Raw genomic sequence first — 23,080 nt, 5'->3', positions numbered from 1 at the left:
GACCTCTCTGCTTCCAGCCAAAGCCAGAGCGGTGTGCAAGCTCTTGGCGGGTTGAGGGGACACCAGGCACGGCCAGCTTTGAGAGCTGTGTGCTTCTTTCCAGGAGCACTCAGACCCAGGGCAGAGACTGAGGGCCGTTTTCTATATAAAAAGTCACCACTTTACAGTTTCTATAACTTGACACAGCTTCTGTAAGATGTCTTGCAAAGCCAAACTCCACACAACATGACCAGGCCAGTCTTACTAGTAGTTAGACATCACTGGTCACTCGTGTCTGGTTTTTCTTTCTGCCCCTTTGAAGTTAGCCGTGAACATGTGACTCTGCTTTAGCCAAAAGAATGTGAGTGGCATCTCACTTCCAGGTGGAAGTGTCTAAACGCTGGTGCTGGACCCTCAACTCTGCCTCTGCCTGTGTCCTCCCTCAGTCTGGGTCTCAGTAGCTGCGGAGCACAGTCCTCTCTGATGTTTGTCAGACAAGGAGCAAGAAAGAAAAAACCATCATGTGGAGCCATTTGGATCTGGGGTTACCCCACCGTGTAACCTAGCTCCCCTGACAGGCGGCCTGAGCTCTGCGATGCCATGGCTTGCACCCAGCACCTATTTCTTCCGGGCTGAGCCCCAGCCGTGGGCAGGCAGAAGAGGAATCCTTAAACACAGAACGACTCGAACGGCAGTGAAGACAGGCCTCACTTTTGCAGAAATCTGAACTGCTTTGTGGGTGAGGCCCCATGTAGCACCCGACACGGGGACGCTCACCACAGGCGCTGTGGGCCTCCTTGTGCAGAATACTTAATTCCTTTCCATTATGTTTTCTACAAGGAAACATCCCAAGCAGAGAACAGTGACCCTTTGTTGAGTTCCAAAGAAAAAAAGGTACAGTACACTTTATTTTTTGATGTAAAGAAGCCGTATTTACATAATACATTCATATTTGTAGATATGTTACAGCTCTCCGTAGAAAACCATTCCATTAAAAGGGCAACATGTGGTCTGCATTCAATCTTTAAAGTATTAAGTCAAATTAAAATATTTTTATCAGGACTCCAATGTGATTTCACAGCTCATCCACAGAGGGAAACTCTGAAGGGAAACGGGAATGAAGAGTGGGTGATGGAAAGAAAAATACACCCTCTCCCACACTGGCAAGCCTCCATGGATGGTCAATCCCCAACATGTCAGCTGGCGCCACGGAGGGGGGAGGGCGCAGCGCTGGGGGCCATCGCCACGCTCCCAGCGACTGTCTGAGGGCCTGACAAGCTCGTGGACACATTCTCCTGGGCCTTCGGCAAGTCACCCTGTCACCTGGCTATGACCTCAGAGGCTGAGGACTAAGGACTCCTCTTCCCAACATCTCAACCGGGTCAGCAGATGGTCTGATCAGCCTAGCAATGTCCTTATTTCTCTGAGAAAGCCAGGCGACCACAAAACAACAAGCTAAAACGGCCTCCCTCCTTGGATCTGGTTGGCGATTTTCTCATCCTGGGACTCCTCTTTTTCCTTTTCTCGTTCTTTGTTCCAGTCCTTAAGGCCCTCTGGAAGCGAGGTGTCCTCATCCAAGCTTCCAGTGCCTTCCACAAATTCTTCATAGGTAGATTTTTCTGCAAATGGTCTGGGGCCCAAAAGTTCAACCATGTCATTCTTATCTAATACTTCTTTTTCTAATAATAGAAGAGCAACCTGAAATATGAACAGTTCCCATTAAACACAATTAATCAGTAAAGTCTTTTCAAAGCTAATCATTTAGCTAACCCCATTCCAAAATTGGATTTAAGACCACTGAAAAAGACATGCATAAAGTCCCATGATTTGAGAGTAAAATATACAAAACACTGGAAAAACAACTGTTCACCAGTAAGGGAGGAGCTAAATACATTGTGATACATTCACACAGGTACATTTACGTGCCTGTAATGAATCTCTGTTCTACATACATCATGGGGAGACATATTCAGGGAGAAAAACTAGATGCAACCTTTGTATGGTATGCTACACTTGCTTTTAAAAGGAGAAAGTTATCTTTTTATGTGCTTATATATATGTCAAGAAGTTCTGGAAGGATACATTATAAAGTTATGAAAGTAGCTGGGAGGGCAAGTTGGGGGAGAGGGGAGAAATAGGGTAAGCAGGAAATTTTAATAGTCGGAAAAAATAAAGACAAGTGTAGAGATACAAAAGGAAGCCAGGAAGATTTATAAGAAAACATGTCTCTTGAAGTTGTCATTTATATGCTTGAACTACAAACTTGACGGTACACCTTTTAACAGGCCACCAAGGAAGAGACACCCGAGCAATTTTGTGTATGCAGGGGAGTGATGGTATCAGGGAACAGGGCAGAGTGGTTACGTTAGAGCATCTGACCATTACAAAGACAGTGAAATGGGTTAAAATAAAACTGACCTATAAAATACATTTAGTTCCTGAGGTAACTCCCTACTTAGAAATTTAACTTATCTGTACCTACACTAAAGGCTATGTGTGTAAAGATACCCAATAATAAAGCAATTTTATTCTGTTCTCTCAATTTCCAAAAACTTTATTATGGAATATTGCAAACAGGCACAAACATTGTAAATGGATAACGTATTCCCATGTAGCCACTATCAACAGTTAATTGACTTAGGGCCATTTTTGTTTCATCTACTCCCCAGATTATTCTGAAGAAAATCCCAGCTGTCATTTTAACCACATATATTTTTGTTTCTATTTTTGAGAGAAAAACTCTTTTAAAACACAACCAGGTTTTCTTCTTAGACCATCATTATTTCTCAATTTGCCTATTTACACAGCTGTGGCTCATCACTTAGGTTGCGATAATGTTACTTAATGTCTCCAGGTACTAGTTTCTCCTTCTGTAAAATGGGACGACAATGAGGCTGCAGGGAGTTTGGGAGGAGATCGTGCATCTCGGGCAGTACCCAGTGCACATGGGACGATGAGTGAATGCTAGCTGGTTACTCTTATTCTCCTAAAGCGCAGCCCTCACGTATTATCCTGTCGATCAGAGGAGTACCGTGAGGCCCAGAATGTGGAGGGCACTAGTCTGAGCAGCAAAGACTCCAGCCACCTGTCCTCTTGATGGCTCCCTCTCTCCCGGCTGGCTCAACATCACTCTTAGCGGATTTAATTTTCTCAAACGGACCAGATGGTACTTCAGAACTCTCAAGTGTTTCAAGATCCTCACTCTGTTGAACCACTTTCTCTTTCCCAAACAGGTCTTTGTTACCACTGTCAGTACATGCATCATACATGAGCCGCTGAAACTCCCGGGATGTACGGCGTACGGCGTGCATCTATGGCGTGCGGGTCGGAATCCTCCTCTCGAATCCCTGTACAGTGTCCCGCAGCCAACGGTCTTCCGTGGGCTCCTCCACTGTCTCTCACCGCTCAGGTCCTTCCTTCCCACAGCTGCCTCTGGGGGGCACCACCAAGAGATCCCATCCCCAGCCTGGACCTCCTATCCAGATCTCATTTGCAAACACCCACTGCCCGTGTTCTCTTGGGTAGCAAGACTGACCCCATCCCTTGTGTTTGCCACCAGGAGTCATCTCAAGGGCTTCTTCTTGTTCATCTGTACATCTGACCAATAAGTCTTGGTTCTTCAGATCTGCCTGTGCTTTACTTCTGCTGCTACTCCCAGGGCCATGCCAGGAATACAGAAAAGACCCACAGCAGCCTCTGAACCAGTCTCTCCCACAACCCTGGACTGGCACACGGCTGCCACGCTCTCCTTCACATGATGACCTCCACCACTTCCACTCGAGACTCTTTAAGGACTCACTACTATAAAAAAAAGGGGGGGCTGGATGAGATCATTTTGAAGGTCATGCTCACTTCTAAAACCGTGTTCCTAATCTTCCTAGCTAGCTTTTGAGACCTCAGGCCACTGCCGCCCCCTGCGCCCAAATATCTGCTCAACGCTGCCCTGCTCCCCAGGTCTCCATGCAGCCACATCCTTCTCTCTGCTTCTCCTCCTCTCCTTGTTCACTGTAACTTGATTTCTAGGTAAAACCGTGTTCTAGCTCCTATAGGAAGCCTTTGCTGACCACACTAATCTTCCTTTCTCAGAGCTCTTATGTATGCTTTCCAGTGTGCCAGGGCACCAGCTCACTCCACCTGCACTGAGCACTTTTGTAAAAAGACATCACGGATGCTTCTGGATTGCCTAGCATGGGGCAGGCTCACAGGAGGCCTCTCTGAAGACGTACTGATGGAATAGCAATCCTGGAATATTCTTTTACCTGTGTCAACCCCTCATAAAAGACTTTCTCATTTGTGCATCAGGAGTGTGGAAGGTTCAAAGAACGAAAAAATTTAATTTTGGCTGCATGGATTCTGAATAATTAAGGGTTTACTGGATGCAAGAAATCCACTGAATTTGGGAAGAATCCTTCCCTTTGGTAGGTGCTATCCTATGAAGTACAACAGAAAATACAAAGCACGTTTATTCACAAACCTCATAATTAAGCCAAAGGTAATTCGCACGTGCCGATTCCTACTTATCTAGTTGGGCTAGCTTTTGTTTGCCCTTTCATCACTAGCTGCTTATTCCTGGGGTGGAAAACAGTGGTAAACTCCCGCCTGTCTGCTGAGCTCCTTACTGAGGAGTACAGGTCAAACACACGGTAGGGAGGAGGGCTGATGCAACTGTGTAGTCTGCAGTTACGAACAGATGCGATTAATCCTGCACTCACATTCCTAAAAGCCACTGGGACTGTGTCCTACTTTGCTCACTACTGCATTCCCACCTCCTCACAGAGACAGAGCAGAAGCAGAGTCAGACTGAAGAAAGGAACCCAAGAGTTAGCCAGTTACAGGAAATGCTAGTATCTATACACCAACCCATACAGTCAAGTCATCATTTTTACCTTCTGTTTCCTTCAAAATCATACAGTGAGTTATTCGTACGACTAGCACCTACCTTCTCCACATCAGCCTTCTTTTCTGTGAGAAGAGCCACTGTTCTTTTATAAGCATCATTAATAAGTATTCGTACTTCATCATCTATCAGTCTTGCGGTGGCTTCACTATAAGGTTTCTCTAAAACCATGTCACCCTGACGTGGGAGGTCAAAGGAGATCTGCCCGACCTTTTCGTTCATGCCAAACTGAACAATCTGAAAAAGACACGTGATTAGTGGTGGGCATCCAGTGCTGCTGACAGGCTGATTTATAAAATGGTAGTAAGTCTTTACAATGGCGTTAACCCCGCACATTTCACTTCACTGCTCTAAAGAGTAGTGGCAAAATCCACGGGGCAGCCCTGGGTTGGCTGAGGGGACAAGGGTGTTCTGTGTAGACAGGGGCAGCGGCGGATAGTATTTTCAACTACTCAGCTAGACACACATGACAAGAAGCCCACAGACAACATCTGAGACCTGTAAGAGCCGCATCTGACAGACCCAGGAGGACAAAAGCCAAGCCCTCCAGGCTCTTTGTGGGAAGGCAAGCGTGCCAACCTGGGAACAAGTGATCCTGGGAGTTAGCTTTTTCCTGTTCCCTGAAACCATGGGTTCCAGTCTGGAGCCCCCAAAACTAAAAAGCCCCACGTTAAGAAGTTTCTGAAGTAAAATCCAAATGGATTAGAAAAGAGAGGCCCAGATGAAAGTGGGGGAGCAGGAACAGAGCCAAGAGAACTCGGAAAGCAGGAAGCCATGTTTTTAAAACCTTCATGAAACAACAGAAAAGGGAATTCTAAAGCTATAAAACTTGAAAAATGGTTTTAATCTTCCCCCTTTTAAGATGTCAGGAAAGCAAAGTTCATGTAATGTGGGCAACAGAAGAATGTCTAAGAAGTTATCACAAGAAAATAGGAGAATACCATGTCCATACCTAATGGCAGCAGGATGGGAAGACACCCATAAAAAGATGAAAACTGTAACCTACAACTTCAAAAAGCCTAAAAGAAATCAGGAAAATAACAGCAACCATAAAAGAGTAATACAAATCAGAATCAAAAAAACTTGGATGAGGTGCTAAAACACAGAAAAAAGTTATATATGAAAGAAAACACTATTTTAAAAATGAACATTAAGATACAAAGAACCCCAGAGCAAACAACCAAAACAATGTCCTGAGAAGCAGAAGGTAAAGAGGACAACTGTTAAAAAAGTAAAGATTAAAAAAAAAAAAAAAAAGTCATTAAAAAAAATTCCTGGGAAAGGGAGAGACCAGAGGGCTGACAGATGGGTGTCAGGAGTTCCCAAAGAAAGTCATCTGTATCAAGTTCCAAGCAGCAAATTTTGTTTGGGGCTGTACCCACAGGGGTAAAGAAACTTAGCGCTGGACGCTAACAAGCCTGGAGAGTGGCTGGCCTCGCAGGAAGGGAGGGGACTGAGAAGGGATGCTCTTAGGGACAGCCCAGGGCACGGGCAGTGTTGCACCTGCACCGTGGGATCACACGGGCCTAGAACAGAACTTCGCACTCTGCATGCATACTTGCGGACGGTAGCCATCCCCCGCCTCTCCAAAGTTCCTGCTGTGCCACTTGCTTTTACAAAAGAGCTACAGCAGTACCTGCTCTCACCAGCCCAAAGAAATTGGAAGAGGACTTTCACATTTACGAAAAGAGGGGAAAGGGGCGCTCCGCATTTGTTCTGCAGCGGGCTGTTACAGACGCAGCACACCCAGAGGGCGCTGCAAGCAGTGAGAGGCACAGCCGGGCTCCCTCAGCAAGACGTGTCCTGAGCTCTAACAGCCTACCAGCCCTTTTGGGAGCATTCAGAAATTTTTCCATATAAATTAACAGTAAGCGTGCTTCCTCGCTTTGAGCCAGTTCAGCTTCCGAAAGGTTTCACAGGAATGCTCTACTCTCAGATAGCAAGAGACGTCTGTAGACTTTAAATACGGTACTACTAAAAAAACCAAAAACCAAAAAAAGGGTTTCTTATGGAAAAAGGGTTACTTAATGGATTTAAGAATTAATTCTTGCCTGAAAAGTGTCAGCCAAACACAACAGTTGTTTCAGAGATAACCTCAGATGTCCATTTCTCGTGCAAATGTGAGAAAGCAAGGAAGGAACACTCCGCCGCACACACTTACTTGAGCATATGCACTCTGAGTTACTTTTCTCAAGTCATCTTGAGCACCCGTTGTAATTCTTCCGAAGAAGATTTCCTCTGACACTCGGCCACCCAGAGTCATGCACATCCTGTCCAAGAGCTGCTCTTTGGTGTATAAGTATTGCTCTTTGGGTAAATACTGAGCATAACCTAGTCCTTTGCCCCGTGGGATGATGGAGACCTGGCCAGTAGAAAATATGCAAAATGCTGACAATTCAGAAAAACACACACACACACACACACACACACACACAACCCCAGAAATGTTGAGGATTCTACCACTAAATGGTGACCACAGTGTTTACCTACACGTAGATAAGGTCGCTGGTGAAAAATAAGCATGACGGCTGGGCAATCCGTCAGCCTTGGCAAGAGGAGATCCGGTGGGAGTGACTGTTAGGGAGGCTATTTTTTCTTAGGATAACTTTGTCTTTTTATAAGACTCAAATGAAATTATTCAGTCTTGAAAAAAAGACAGCTGGTGAGTGAGGACTCCTCTGAGAGCTCAAATATGGCCTAGGTGCCCTTCAACTTGATTGAGCCCCATCCACAAACTCCTTTACGGGACAAAGAGGAAGGCAGATCTAGATGCTCAGCAGGCTTCATTTTTTCTTCTAAGCACTTTTTGCCGCTGAGTAAATTCCTTAAAATTTTTAAAAATCAACTTTATTAGGGATGGTTTATATTCAGTAAAATATACCCATTTTCAGCATATAGTCCAGTGAGTTTTGACAAACATTGCCTACCGCAACAAAGACACAAAATCCTTTCTTCACCTTATGTCCGTTTGTATTCCTTTCTGGTCAGTCTTACCCCACATCTCCCCTCTAGCCCCAGGCAGCTGCAGATATGCTTCCAGTCCCTATGGTCAGTCATAGTTTCTGGAATTGCATATAAATGGAATCATACAGTATGTACTTTTGTGTCTGGTTTCTTTTACTGTTCCTGAGATTTGCCCACACTGCTATGTGTATTAATAGTTCATTCATTTTTACTGCTGGGTAGCATTCCATTGTGTAAACATACCAAGCATCCATTTCATTCTTGAGGGACATCAAGGTTGTCTCCAGTTTATTGCTATTATGAATAAAGCAGTAAAAGTTTTTGTGTGAACATGTGTTTATTTTTCTTGGCTGATTATATTTAGGAGTGAGATCATTTGGTTGTATGGAAACATCTGTTTACCTTTATAAGAAACTGCCAAACTGTTTTTCAAAATGGGTATACCAGGGGCACCTGGGTGGCTCAGTCAGTTAAGTGTCTGACTTCGGCTCAGGTCATGATCTCACAGTTCATGGGTTCGAGCCCCACATCAGGCTCTGTGCTGACATCTAACTCAGAGCCTGGAGCCTGTCTTCGGATTCTGTATCTCTCTCTCTCTCTCTCTCTCTCACCTTCCCCTGCTCACACGGTCTCTGACTCTCAAAAAAATAAATAAAAAACATTAAAAAAATTTTTTTTTAAATGGGTACACCACTTCCCATTCCCATCAGCAGTGGATGAGAACTCCAGCTAGACTGACATCTTACCAACACTTAGGACTGACTTTTTAACTTTAACCATTCCGACGGTTATATGGTGGTATTTCATTGTGGTTTAATTTGCACTTTCCTGATGACTGATGAAATGAGAGTATCTGCATGTGTTTAATGTCCATTTATATACCATCTTTTGAGAAGTATAGGCTCAGATCTTTTCCCCATCATTTTACCAGGTTGCTCATTTTCATACGGAGTTAGATACAAGTCCTTTGTCATAAATGTACTGTAAGTTTTTTCACCGTATGTGGCTTGTCTTTCTTTTTCTTTTTTTTAATGTTTATTTTTTTTTTATTTCTGAGATAGACACAGCGTGAGCAGGGGAGGGTCAGAGAGAGAAGGAGATACAGAATCTAAAGCAGGTTCCAGGCTCTGAGCTAGCTGTCAGCACAGAGCCCGACGTGGGTCTTGAACCCACGAACCGTGAGATCATGACCTGAGTCGGTCCGATGCTTAACTGACTGAGCCACCCAGGTACCCGTCTTTCATTTTCTTAACAGTGCCTTTCAAAGACAAAACATTTTCAATTTTGATCATATCCCATATATCAACTTTTTCTTCTGTGGTTCATGCTTTTTGTGTACTAAGCCATTTTTGCCTAAGTTTACAAAGATTTCTGACCTATGGTTTCCTCTAAAAGTTTATTGTTTTAGCTTTTATAATCTCAAATTAATTTTTTACATTTGATGTAAGGGTCAATGTTAGCTTTTTTCCCCCCACATGATCACGGAGTTGCCAGAATCATTTGTGGGTAAGACCATCCACCCCACCTTAAATTACTCTGGCACCTCTGTTGAAAATCAATTATTTAACCAGTTATGTGTGATTACTCAATAATTAAACCAATATTGATGTGGGATGGAATCAGTTCCATCCCAGTGATCTGTTTAGTCCCTCCTGCAATACTAGTGTTCGTTACTATAACTATATACGAAGTCTTAAAATTGGGAGTGTAACCCCTTCAAACATGTTTTGGCTTATTCTAGTTGATGTACGTTTCCATAAAAATTTTAGATCTGCTTATCAATTTCTATTAAGAAAGTCTGCAATATTTATGGCAGAGATTGAGCTGAAACTATACACGAGTCTGGGGAGAGTGGTGATCATGACATTTCATGAACACAGTGTGTATCTCTTTTTATTTAGGTCTTGTTTAATTCAACATACAGATCCTACAAATACTTCAGGAGATGTATCCTTAAATATTTCATGTTTCTGGATGCTGCTGTAAATGCAATAAAATTTTTAAAAATTCATTTTCCAACTGTTCACTGCTAATATACAGAAATACAATTGATCTTTATATACTGATCCCGAATTCTATAACCTCGCTAACTTCACTTGCATGTTCTAATGGCTTCTTTAACAGACTAAGATGGTTTGTTGCAGTTATTGGTTTTTAATTTTTTTTAATGTTTACTTATTTTTTGAGAGAGAGAGAGAGAGAGAACATGGGGGGGGGGGCGGTACAGAGAGGGAGAAAGAGGGAGACACAGAAGCCGAAGCAGGCTTCAGGCTCCATGCTGTCAGCACAGAGCCCAATGTGGGGCTCAAATCCATGAGCCATCAGATCATGACCCAAGCCAAAGTCAGATGCTTAACTGACTGAGCCACCAAGGCGCCCCAGTTATTGTTTTTTAAGTAAACTCTACCCCAAACTTGGGGCTTGAACTCATGACCCCAAGATCAAGAGCGGTATACTATACCGACTGAGCTAGTCAGGTATAGCCCCTCTCTAGGATGTTTTATGCTCACTCCTCTCCTGCGGTTGCTTTGTTTCAGGGGATCCCCTCCATTTCCAGTGGTCCCCTGACATCACAAGTCAGACTGCTGCTTCCTGTGGTTCATGCTGTACCGGTCTGGGGACTGCACTCGGTCAAAAAAGCAAAAATTTAACAGAATCACTTGGTGCATTCATCCTTCAGGAGATTTCTCTTTGGTCTCTTTCTTTTTTGCCAGGCTTTCTGGGGTCTCCCTGTGCAGGCATAGTTTAGTGGTCAGCCAGGAAGTTGGGCAGTTTCTACTCAGACCTGGCTCTCATTCCTCTGTAACTTTCTTGCTTCCAGGCTTTTCCTGTTAAATTTCCAATAGTCTTCAAATCCTGAACTCTCTCCTCTGCCACCTCAATACAGTAAGGCCAGCCTTTTCCATCACTGTGGCCACAGAAAAACTCTCAGGCAAGAAAAGTCACTAACTCCCAATTCTAACCCACTACAGCTACTGCTTTTCAAAAGTAAACTCTCCTCCAGCTTTGGTCTGCCTTGGACACTTTCCAGTCCCCTTAAATAGCAGTCTTCTTTCCAAACTTTCTAACTTATTTGCAGGAAGGTTTGTTAGCCTCATCCCACCATCATTACCAGACTTCCTGGCCAAATTTCTTGATATATTTATCTTTTGTGGGAGTGCAACTTTCTCCTCAAGTAATTGCTCACACAATCAGTTGGTTTGCCTACTGTTCCACACAAACTGTTTTACCTTTAAGAGTGGGTCTGCGTGTTCCAAATACCACCCGGCAACCGCGTGGCCAGCCTCATGGTACGCCACGGTCTTCTTCTCCTCAGGCTGCAGAACCTGGGTTTTTTTCTCTAAGCCTGACAAGATAATAAAAAACCAAAACCACGAACTCAGTGGCACTGACATTATTCAATCTACACACTGCCTTATCCGAAATGTGATTTAGAGACTAAGCTGCCTGCAACAATCCAGAAATTCCCAACCATTGTCACACTAAGAGCAAAGGACCAACTTCAAAATACACCCAACTACTGTGAAATGCATTCACTACCCCCAGGACTATTTTTTCTTAACTCTCCCACACTTTTGAGTCGTATATTTTGTTTTGGGAACTAGAAATGCAAAATAAAATTCAGCATTTAGGTCACAGAAAGCAGAGGTCTACAATGACCTCCTGCTTAGTCCAGGTACTTGGAATTATCAAGCGCAGCAGGGTAAACAAAGATGAGACGGCCTGCTATCTGTTCCTGACGGAAGGCAAACAAGAGTGGAAAAAGGGAGCTGGGTAAAGGTCTGAAAACGCCTACTCAGCAAGTCGGCTAGGCCAGTGCTGCAGCAGCGGCACACTAATCAACTGGCCTAGGGATTCCAAGAACCAGCAGCAGGGCAAACCTGAGAAAATAAACCCAGGACAACCCTTGTGCTGGGCCCGTGTGCTGAGCCCGTGTGCTGACTACACAGCTGGGGGACCCGTAATCCAAGTACGATCCCTCTCCGGTCCGGATCAAGGTGGATGCTAAACCTCGTTTGCACCTCTGTACTGCAGACGCTACCGACACAGCTTGTACTCATACAAATCACTGCACTGTGATGAAGTAGTTTCGTTGTGTTCAAGGAAACAGATCTGAGAGAATTTCTCAAATAATGTATTAAGGAGTCTGAAAAATTAAAAAAAGAGAGAGTGCTATGTTCTCAATGACACAGCCCAAGACAAGACCATACCACAGAGCTGGAAGGGTGAAGATTTACAGAAGGCAAGCCCGCTGTTTCCCACAGATAAGCAGTTCTTGCTCGTACGAGAAAATATGAATCCCACCCCCCACCAAGTTTATCCCTGGAATTTTTCATTTTCCCAGCACGCTTCCTGCAGAAGAGCTGCTCGTGGCTGGTTGACAGTGGCTGAGCTGTGCGCAGGCAAGTGTCTGTCCACCTCAGAGCGAAGGCCCCTCCTGGACTTGCTGCCCTGACCTCTTTCACACTGAGCACTAACTGTTCCCCCAACTAAAAGGCATAGACATGCAGCTTTCACCTGCCTCTACAGTGAAATGTTTGTTTTTTTATGTTTATTTATTTAATAGTTTATTGTCAAGTCGGTTTCCATATAACACCCAGTGATCATCCCCACAAGTGCCCTCCTCCATGTACAGTGAAATGTTTGTTTTTTTATGTTTATTTATTTAATAGTTTATTGTCAAGTCGGTTTCCATATAACACCCAGTGATCATCCCCACAAGTGCCCTCCTCCATGTACAGTGAAATGTTTTAATTCCACTCACAACTCCATCAACTTAGTTTTTTTTTTCTTTTCAGTTAACAAATTTCTAGGGTAAGTCGTCCATTCGTTCAATGGCTAGTTATTTATTTAGCACCTAACCCAGGTTAAACACATTACTATACTAGCCTGTAGATCCTCGCTGGAATCTCCATTAATCTGGCTTCATATTATTCACTCAATTGAAACTGTCATGCCAAAAGATCCCAAGAACAGTCTTGCTGCCAAATCCAACGTCATGCTCCTCAATGTCCCACATCACTGGACCTTGCTATTAAGTCCTCTATAAATGTGTCTTTGCCCTTGTCTCCCATTTCTTCCAACCTCCTGGGTTTCTTTAATGGCATCCATTCCTTGTCTTATTGGCTGATGCACCTCCTGGGCCTGTGGCACACAAGCTCTGGTGACCCCGCGGGCTCACTGTTCCCCCCTTCGCTCCAAATACAGGCAGCGTGTACTGTGGGCCCCTGCCCCCAAGCCTGCTCACCCACCTCCACACCATGGGAACCACAGCCTGTGGCACTGTGGTGCTGCCGAGTTCCACGTGGACAGCCCTGGTCTCAAATTCTGAACATCCCATCTTCCGCCGAACCAGCGGCCTCTCGAAGCGCCTCATTTTTCCTATGGCCTGTAAGGCTGTCCTTTTTTTCTGGCCTGTTACTGCTGGGACCATCCCTGCTAAAGTCCACTACCTCACATTCATGACTACAATGTTCTCTGCCTTCAGATGCTTCCTTCTTCTTCAATGTCAGATTCTCCTTCTTAAAGTATCACGGCTACTCAGTGGCTCAGGAAAAATCCGTTAGGTTAGTACTAGCCACAGGACAACAGTTTAAAAAGCCCCTGAACTCAACATTTAAGGCCTTCTAAATTCTAGATTTAAGTAATTATTTTCAGCTCTGCCTTACTTCCCAAAGAAGTGGGATCTGACTGCTTTAGTTTTCCTCCCCTAAACACAGGATGTAACCCAACTCCCAACTGCCTTCTGTTCCTGCCGCTCTGATGCCACACCCTCCCCCTTGCTACTGAAACAGGTTTAAACTCCCCCCTCTTCTATAGAGCTGTGCCTGATCATACTGCCCTTCCCTTCTTTGAATGCTCCTCTGGAATTGTTATCTTTTTATGGGTATTAAATTATAAGCTCCCCAGAAAGCAAGGAAAACATGTACATCCCCTACCGTGCTTGTGGGGTGAGGATTTCCTGGTTAAACAGCTGTGACAGCTGTTTATCCATCATCTATTCCTAGCACAGAGCACATTTATGCAATAAAATTTTTGGAAACAGGAAAGTTGTGACCATTTTCAAAACACAAGATCAGTATAATTCAGGGGAAGACACCTTGCTGCTTGCTGCCCATGCAAATGAGGGGTAGTCTGAGCTGCTGTCTCAAACTCACCCAAACCAACAGCACCCACCCCCACAAGACCACACGGTGGGGTGGGGAGGGGAGGTTCACAGTACTGAGGGACACAGCAGGTGCATGGTGAGTGAGCCCTAGGGTTGGGTGGATAGACTTTTCTTTCCTTCTAGATCCTGCCAAAGCAGAGAAACCTGTAGTCTCATACGGATTTTATCAGCCTTTCAACTTGAGTTATATTCAGTTTGCTTACCACCAATCACTCGCTCAATTGCTTGTTCAAAGTGTTTCTGATTTATGGAATCCGAAAGGTGTCTTGCAGCAATCAGAGCCGCTTCATTACAGACATTAGCAACATCAGCTCCTACAAAATGAATACAGAAAAGTTTACCACCAAATATACTTGAACTGGTTGGTCACACATGCTGGATGATCATATCCACAGTCAGTGTCTCAATCAGCAGTAGACTGAATAAAGGTTTAATGTAATACGATTCAGTCTGACTCCTGATGACCCGAACCTGTTCTAGCAGTCAGTAATAGCCTGGTACAATTCTGGCCCTTTGAACTGAGATGCAAGTATCAGTAATAGTAAATAGATAATTACACACAGCTCCTTGCCTTTATAGGCAATACAGCTTATGTAAGAGCAGACTAAGACAGTCTTTAAAATTGCCCATTAATTAACTCAGTTCTATCATCTCTGTTGGGAGAGTGACTAATAGGGATGTTAGGCAATGTACTGAAATACAATGAAAAACATAAGCACTAAAAATAAGTGCAGTTAAATACCAAAAGTTAAATCGTGAAGCTTGCCAAATGCTGTCTAGATCCGCAAGTCTCTTTATTTATTTTTGATGTTTATTTATTTTTGAGAGAGAGTGAGAGTGTGTGTGAAAGGAGAGGAAGGGCAGACAGAAAGGGGAACAGAGGACCCAAAGTGGGCTCCGCACTGACAGCAGACTGTCGAATGCGCGGCCCAAACTTACAAACCTGTGAGATCATAACTTGAGCTGAAATTGGGTGCGTAAGCAACTGAGCCACCCAGGTGCCCCCTCAAGTCTCTTTTAAAAAAAAGTTTCTTTAAAGATTTATTTATTTTTGAGAGAGAGAGAGAGAGAGTACAAGCAGGGAAAGGGCAGAGGGTGGCGGAGACAGAAGATCCAAAGCAGGCTTTGCACTGAAAGCAGTGAGCCCAGTGTGGGGCTCAAACTCATGAACTGTGAGATCATGAGCTGAACCAAAGTCAGACACTCAACCGACTGAGCCACCCAGGTGCCCCACGTGTCTTAAATTAACTTTTCAGAATAAAGTACATGGTAAGTCAAATAAGCTATAACACATGTATGTACTCAATAAACAAACATTAAAATGTTATAAATTCCAAAGTCCAAAGATACAAAACAAGTAAAAAGTTAGGACCCTGGGACATTTAAGATGCCTATCTTCTTCTAACCATATACTTATATATAATCCTTTCAGACTTTCTAAATGTTCCTTTTTATTTCATTTGGAGTTTGGAAGAAAGATAGGGAGTGAAAAAAGCTCACATTTTACATATTAAAACTCTTGGTATAAACACATGCAAAGATACTCAACATCACTGGTCATTAGAGAAACAAATCAAAACCACAAGATGCCACTAAGGTGGCTGTGATCAAAGAGATGGACAATGACCAGTGTTGGCAAGAATGTGGAAAAACTGGAACCATCTTACACTGCTGGTGGGAATGTAAAATGGTGAAGTCACCTTGGAATACAAATTCATGGTTCCTCAAAAAGTGATTCAGCAGCTCTACTCCTAGGTATATAATCAGAGAAATGAAATGTATGTCCATATAAAAACCTGTACATGGCTGTTCACAGCAGCATTATTCACAACAGTGAAAAGATGGAAACAACCCAAATAAAGAAGATGTGGTCCATCCACACCATGGACTATCACCCAGCCAGGAAAAGGAACGAAGCCCTGACACCTGCTGTGACATGCCTGAACTCACACTACACCGAAGTGGAAGGAGCCAGGGAGAAAAGATCATATGTGGTGTAATTCTTTTTTCATGAAATGTGCAGAATAGGAAGATCTATAAAAACAAAATAGGTGACGGGTTGCCTAAGGCTGGATGTGGAGGGAGTGGCTGCTAATGGATTCTTCTGGGATGATGAAAATGACCTAAAATCAGACTAGAGTAGTTACAGTGCAAACCTGTAAATACGCTTTTTAAAAACCACTGAATTGTACACTTTACAATTCACAGATGAATTTTATGGTACGTGAACTTTATGTCAGTAGAGTTGTTTAAAAAAAAAAACAACCCAAAAAACAAAACAAAACCAAAAACCCAACCACCCACATACAAATAATCCAGAGGCAGCAGGAAGAGGGTGGGCCACATATGAAATAAGGTCCATCATGAACTACAAGCAGTTCCTGAAGCTAGGTGATGGGTGCCGAGGGGCTCATTACATGATTTTCTCAATGTCTGTGTATGTTTGAAGTCTCCCACTGCAGAGGCCCCACGTTGAGAGGTGAAAGTACACTGGTGGCTGGTAAAGGTCACTGGTTTAAAGGACTTCTGACACAGGACAGCAGGTTCTGTTCCACTCACCTGAAAACCCTGGAGTTAAGGAGGCAAGTTTCCTTGCCAGCTTCTCCTTTTCCAAGGAGCTGTCCAGTTTCAGGGGTCTGAGGTGAACTTTGAAAATAGAGGCTCTTCCTTTTATGTCCGGTGGTCCTTGAGAAATTATTTTTAAGAAAAAAAAAAAAAAAAAAAAAAATCAAAGTGAAACAGTTACATCTCTCCTCTTAAGAACTGAACTGAACACAATGAAGGTCACCTCACCAATAAATATTTGCCTATCGAAGCGCCCTGGCCTCAACAGTGCCGGGTCTAGAATATCTGGTCTATTGGTGCCCGCCAAAATGACGACGTTGGTTGTTGTGTTAAAACCTAAGGACGTAAAAAAAACAAATGCCAGACTTAAAGCTTTAAGCATCATTTCTCTAGACACAAATACCAAAGGGGCGCCTGAGTGGCTCAGTAGGTTAAGCACCTGACTCTTGGTTTCGGGTCAGGTCATGATCTCAAAGTTTGTGAGTTCAAGCCCCACATCGGGCTCTGTGCTGACCTTGCAAAGTCTACTTGGATCCTCTCTCTCCCTCTCTCTCTGGCCCTCCCCCACTTGCATGTTTACAAGTGTGCATTCTCTTTCTCAAAATAAAACACACACACACACACGATTGTAATTTACAGAACTATAACTAGAGAATATGTTGTTCATTTTTTAAATGTTTTAAAATTGAGATAAAATTTGTGAACAATGTGTCTAACCTCCCTGGACCACAAGACAACCCACTGAATATTTGAAGACTGGTATCAACCTCCAACTCCAATCCCTTCACCAGACTCTGCTTGGTTCTATCGGCCACTTCTCCAATGTCAATGCCTTGGCTACAGGAGCCTCAGGACCCTGGCCCCAAAAGAGCTTTGGTGCTAATACCCTACAAATATGGCTCTTCAAGGACTAACCACCACAGAGTGAGGGGAGAGCTCTCTACCTTCTTAATCTGGATACAGGCAGACCTCATTTCATTGCACTCTGCTTTACTGCACTTCACAGATACCATGTTTGGTTGTCTGTCTGTTTTACAAACTGAAGGTCTGTGGCAACCCTATGCTGAGCAAGTCCGTCAGTGTCATTTTTCCAACAGCATTTGCTCACTCTGTGTCTCTATCACATTTTGGTAATTCCAGCAATATTTCAAACGTTTACCTTATTATATTTGTTGTGGTGACCTGTGATCAGTAATCTTTAGTGTTACTATTTTAATCGTTTGCAGGCAGCACACACTGCACCCATATAAATGAAGTTAACTGATAAATACAGCGATGGACTGTTCCCTCTCCCCTCTCCTTGGGCATGCCTGTTCCCTGAGACACAACAAAATTGAAATTAAGCCAATTAACCCTACAGAGACCTTTAAATGTTCAAGTGAAAGGAAGAGTCTCAAGTCTCTCACTTTAAGTCAAAAGCTAGAAATGATTAATTAAGCTCAGTGAGGAAGGCATGTTGAAAGCTGAGATAGATTAGAAAGCCAAGCCTCTTGTGCCCAACAGCCAAGGAGTGAATACAAATGGAAAGTTCTTAAAGGAAATTAAAATGCTACCTCAGTGGATATGTGATGATAAGAATGCAAACAGACTTACTGCCGATATGGATAAAGTTTTAGCGGTCTGGATAGAAGATCAAACCAGCCACAACATTCCCTTAAGCCAAAGCCTAATCCAGAACCAGACCCTCACTCTCTTCATATCTATGAAGGCTGAGAGGTGAGGAAGCTGCAGAAGACAAGTTTGAAGCTGCCAGAGGGTGGCAGAGAGAGGTTAAAGAGGCCATCTCTGTAACACAGAAGTGCAAGGTGCAGCACCAGGTACTGATGTAGAAGCTGCAGCAAGTGATCCAGAAGGTCTAGCTAAGGTAATTAATGAAAGAGGCTACACTAAGTAAAAGATTTTCAATGCAGACAAATAGTCTTGGACTGGAAAAAGATACCATTTAGGACTTTCATAGCTAGAGGAGAGAAATCAGCGCCTGGCTTCAAAGCTTCAAAGGACAGCCTGACTCTCTTGTTTGTGTCTATTGCAGTTGATGACTTTAAACTGAAGCCACTGTTCATTTACCATTCTGAAAATCCTAGGGCCCTATAGAATTATGTTAAGTCTACTCTGCCTATGCTCTAGAAACGGAACAAAGCCTGATGACAGCATATCTGTTTATAACATTTGCTGAATATTTAAAAAAAAAAAATTTAATGTTTATTTTTGAGAGAGCACGCAAGCGAGCATGAGTGGGGGAGGGGCAGAGTGAGAGGGAGACACAGAATCTGAAGCAGGCTCCAGGCTCCAAGCTGTCAACACAGAGCCCAATGTAGGGCTTGACTCATGAACTCATGTAAGATCGTGACCTGAGCTGAAGTCGGAAGCTTAACTGACTGAGCCACCCAGGCGCCTCTGGTTTACTGAACATTTTAAGCCCACTGTTGAGACAGCTGCTCAGAAACTACTACTTCTCACTGACAACGTCTTGGTCACCCAAGAGCTCTGACGGAGATGTAGATTAATGTTGATTCATGCCTACTAACACAACATCCATTCTGCAGCCCATGGATCAAAGAGTAATTTTGACTTTTAAGTCTTATGATTTAAGAAATACATTTCATAGGACTGCAACTGCCACAGACAATCTGAAGGATTCCCCGTTCTGGCTGCCACTAACATTTGTGATCTATGGGAAGAGGTCAAAATATCAACAGTGCCAGGAGTTTGGAAGAAGCTGATTCCCACAATCATGGATGAGTTTGAGGGGCTCAGGACTTCGGTGGAGGCGATGACTGCCGGTGTGGTGGAAACAGCAAGACAACTAGAATTACAAGTGGAGCCTGAAGATGGAACTGAATTTCTACAATCTCATGAGAAGATCTGAACGTCTGAGGAGTTGCTTCTTACGGTTGAGCAAAGAAAGTGGTTTCTTGAGATGGACTCTAATTCTGGTAAAGTTGCTGTGAAAATTGTTGAAATTACAGTAAACTGTTGAGACAATGACAAAAACTTAGCTGGCAGAGCAGTGGCAGGGTCTGAGAGGACAGACTCCAATCCTGAAAGAAGTTCTACGGCGGGTGAACAAAGCTATCAAACAGCATCGTGTGCTACAGAGAAACTGTTCGTGAAAGGGAAAGTCAGTCAAGGTGGCAAACTCCGCTGCTATCTTCTTTTAAGAAACTGCCATAGCCGCGCCAGTCTTTAGCAGCCACCACCCTGATCAGTCAGCAACTATCAACACTGAGGCAGGACCCTCCACCAGCAAAAAGATTACAACGCACTGAAAGTTCAGATGATGGTTAACATTTTCAGCAATAGAGCATTCTTTTAAAATCTTTATTTATCTTTGAAAGGGGAGGGGAGAGGAGACAGAGGAAGACAGAATCCTAAGAGGGCTCTGCGAGAATTGCACAGATGTGGGGCTTGAAATCAAGAACCATGAGATCATGACCTGAACTGAAATCAAGAGCTGGAGGTTTAACCAACTGAGCCACACAGGCACCCCGAGCATTCTTTAATTAAAATATGTACAAGGTTTTAAGACACATACTGCACACTTAATAGTCTCAACATAGTGTAAACATAACTTTTATATGCACTGGGAAACCAAAACATTCCTGTGACTCGCTGTATTGCGATGGTCACTTTATAGCGGTTGTCAGGAACTGAACCCGCAGTATCACCGAGGATGCCTGTACGGTACCCAGCTCAGTAATGAGCACTGTGCTTCCCTTTCTGGGCGCACAATAGCATCCGCGTATCTTAGACCAGGAAGCATTCTCACAGCCCACAAATTGGTTTTCCTCATAAAAGAAAAAGCTGGCTAATGTGGAAAGACTGCTACTCTCTTAGTAATAGTGCTCGAAATCTGCCAAATTCACACACTTGGTTATGCATGGGTTTTCCTGATGCTTCAGGATCATACGTGGTTTTAAGAATGAGACTATAATTCTTCTGCAATCATTTCACCAGTTTTTCTCTTATTCAGCACCAGGTGCAAACACCATCTTAACACCAAAATATTGTGACGGCAGGCTGCCAGGTAAGAATATTTTGGCATTATCCATACTGGTACAGAAGAGCCTTTAAAAAGGGCTGTTGTTTTACAAAATACTTTTTTAAAAATTTGTACTCAATATCAGCACAAGGATTCTCACTTTAGCTATATGGAAAACAGAAAGTGCAGTTTAAAATACAGAAGACTTGAATACTCACCATCCATCTCCACAAGCAGCTGGTTGAGTGTATTCTCCTGTTCGCTCTGCCCCCCAAAGTTGCCTCTTCCTCTCTTCCTTCCCACGGCATCTATTTCATCAATGAAGAGAATGCAAGGGGCATTCTTCCGAGCAAGGGCAAATAAGTCTCGGACCTGGATAAAAATATAAACACTAGAGTCATCTGACAACTGCAAATTATTTTCCTCCTAATAAAAAATAGACGTCATGCTTCCATCCAATAGAAAGATGATCTTTTTATGTTCCGTACTGTACACTACATATTTAAAAACAGTTATAAGAAGCAAAGAGATGACAAATGATGAGTTAGGTGGTGGGTAACTGCTTTTAGGTGAGTAAATATTATTTCTATAATATCATAAGTTACTGTATATATCAAAAGCGCCAATAATATCTTTATAGCAACAAATTAATACTACACATTTTCACCCTACAAAAAGAGAACACCGTAGAGCTGCAAACTTTATATTCAGTTTCAAAGTTCAAACTACTCTGGCCCGAGGCAGGCTGTTAATAAGCACTTACTAACAGATCTAAGTGACATGTATACACACAGCAAAGGCAATGACCTAGGCAAGCCCACGCAGTGATCACCCCAGAGCATAAGACGGTGCCCTGCCGCTACAGGAGCAGGTGTGAGGCCCGTGCACCTACCTTCTGTCCTGCTAATAAGCATGTGCCCTCAGGCCACTACTCTAGATGGGATGAAGAGTGGCCATCCCCACAACTCATTGTCAGCCAAGAGTTCAGGGTCTCCGCCTATCACCTGCCCCTCCTAAGAGATTCAGAAACAATCTCCTATGCCTCACATCCCCTTTTACTTCACTCACCAGAAGTGCCAAGTTTCCCCATCACCCTTTTCTGCCTAGACTTCCTGGTTCTTCCTATACTCCTCACCTAAGATAACTCATGTCCCTCCAGGGCCTCCCCTTCTGAACTCCAGATCTGTGATCAACAGATCCCCATCCTCTCACACTCTTCCCTATATACCCCCTTCACCCCCTTGCCTGTCCCTGCAAAGCTCTCAACTGGAAGGGGTTTTGTCTTTCCTTCCGAACCAGTGGGAGGTGAAGTGCACCTCACTCACCATGTCCACTGCCAAAATAATTCTGCCGTAAAACCCCTGCTCGCAGAGGTTCCCATCATTTGGCAGACACAGTGCCTTCCTGGTTGTAGTACTTCTTGGGCCTGATTTCCCACTCTCCCAGCCCTCCTCACCCCTCCCCAAACTGGGCATTATTTTCTTAGTGGTTCTTGGTTGGTCAGTCCCCTGACCCACATCTTTCAGTCACCTTCTGCTCCACTCTGCCATGGCCAGCAATGCCAAGGTTTCCCTACACAACCAGCTTCCCATGGTCTACTCTGATCCCCTCCCACCGATCTGGCCTGCTCATGTGCTCAAGCTTCTCTCACAGCCGGCTCCCCTTGGCTCTTCAGCTCATTAGGCGCTCCACTTACCCACCACCCACAGCTCCGCTCCCATTTTGAACCAGCCCCCATGGCTCCCACCCATACCAGATTCCATGATCCATCATCATACACGCTCAAGTCCCCCAGGCTCCCCCAGCCATCTGATAACACTCCTATGAATCCACCTATCATAGCTCATTTAACCTACGATCCCATCAACGGTAAGACTCATCATTAATACACTTCCCATTGACAAAGAAAAAATGCTACCACTTGGTAGCACAACACTTAGTTACTAACTGTAAGTTGTATCTGATGTTTGGAAAAACAACTGTGATAGCACTTTGCACTTGTACAGTCTTAAAAAAAAGGTCAATATTTAGATTGGTGAAATATGCAAGAGTAAAAATTTAAGTGCTTCTTAAAACTAACCCTATTCACAATTCCTGATTTCAAAACTTGTTACAAAGCAACAATCATCAAGACTGTGGTACTAATATAAAGACAGACATACAGGTCAATAGGATAGGACCGAGAGTCCACAAAGAAACCATGTATCTATCTATATATAGTCAAGGTGCCAACACCATTCACTGGAAAAATCATCTTCTTAACAAATGGTGCTGGGAAACCCAGATATACACATGTAAAAGACTAAATGAAGATGGACCCTTACACCTCACATCATATTAACGTAAAATGGATCAAAGACCTAAAGGTAAGAGCTAAAACTTTTAAAACTCTTAGAAGAAAACACATAAATATTTATGACCTTGGATTTGGTAACAGTCTGAGAATATGATACCAAAGCCCAAGCAACAGCAAAAAAAAAAAAAAAAAAAAAAAAAAAAAGAAAATTTGGGTTTAAAAAAAATA

The 23,080-nt window shown here is 43.5% G+C and overlaps 1 protein-coding gene across 1 annotated transcript in view; it reads right to left on the bottom strand.

Moving 5' to 3' along the window:
* Positions 1-857: 857 nt before the first annotated feature.
* Positions 858-23,080, bottom strand: part of AFG3L2 (AFG3 like matrix AAA peptidase subunit 2) — a gene marked incomplete at its 5' end in the record, with an annotated part of 45,352 nt that continues 23,129 nt past the window's right edge. Inside the window, 8 exons of the mRNA XM_077778262.1 lie at positions 858-1,677; positions 4,919-5,113; positions 7,038-7,238; positions 11,071-11,186; positions 14,213-14,323; positions 16,569-16,694; positions 16,803-16,910; positions 20,775-20,928. Coding sequence (XP_077634388.1) covers positions 1,435-1,677; positions 4,919-5,113; positions 7,038-7,238; positions 11,071-11,186; positions 14,213-14,323; positions 16,569-16,694; positions 16,803-16,910; positions 20,775-20,928 — 1,254 coding nt within the window. The remainder of the gene's footprint in view (positions 1,678-4,918; positions 5,114-7,037; positions 7,239-11,070; positions 11,187-14,212; positions 14,324-16,568; positions 16,695-16,802; positions 16,911-20,774; positions 20,929-23,080) is intronic.

Source organism: Crocuta crocuta, unplaced genomic scaffold (assembly GCF_008692635.1).
Source record: "Crocuta crocuta isolate KB4526 unplaced genomic scaffold, BGI_CrCroc_1.0 scaffold26, whole genome shotgun sequence".
NCBI lineage: Eukaryota > Metazoa > Chordata > Mammalia > Carnivora > Hyaenidae > Crocuta > Crocuta crocuta.
This window is presented reverse-complemented; position numbering and strand designations above follow the sequence as displayed.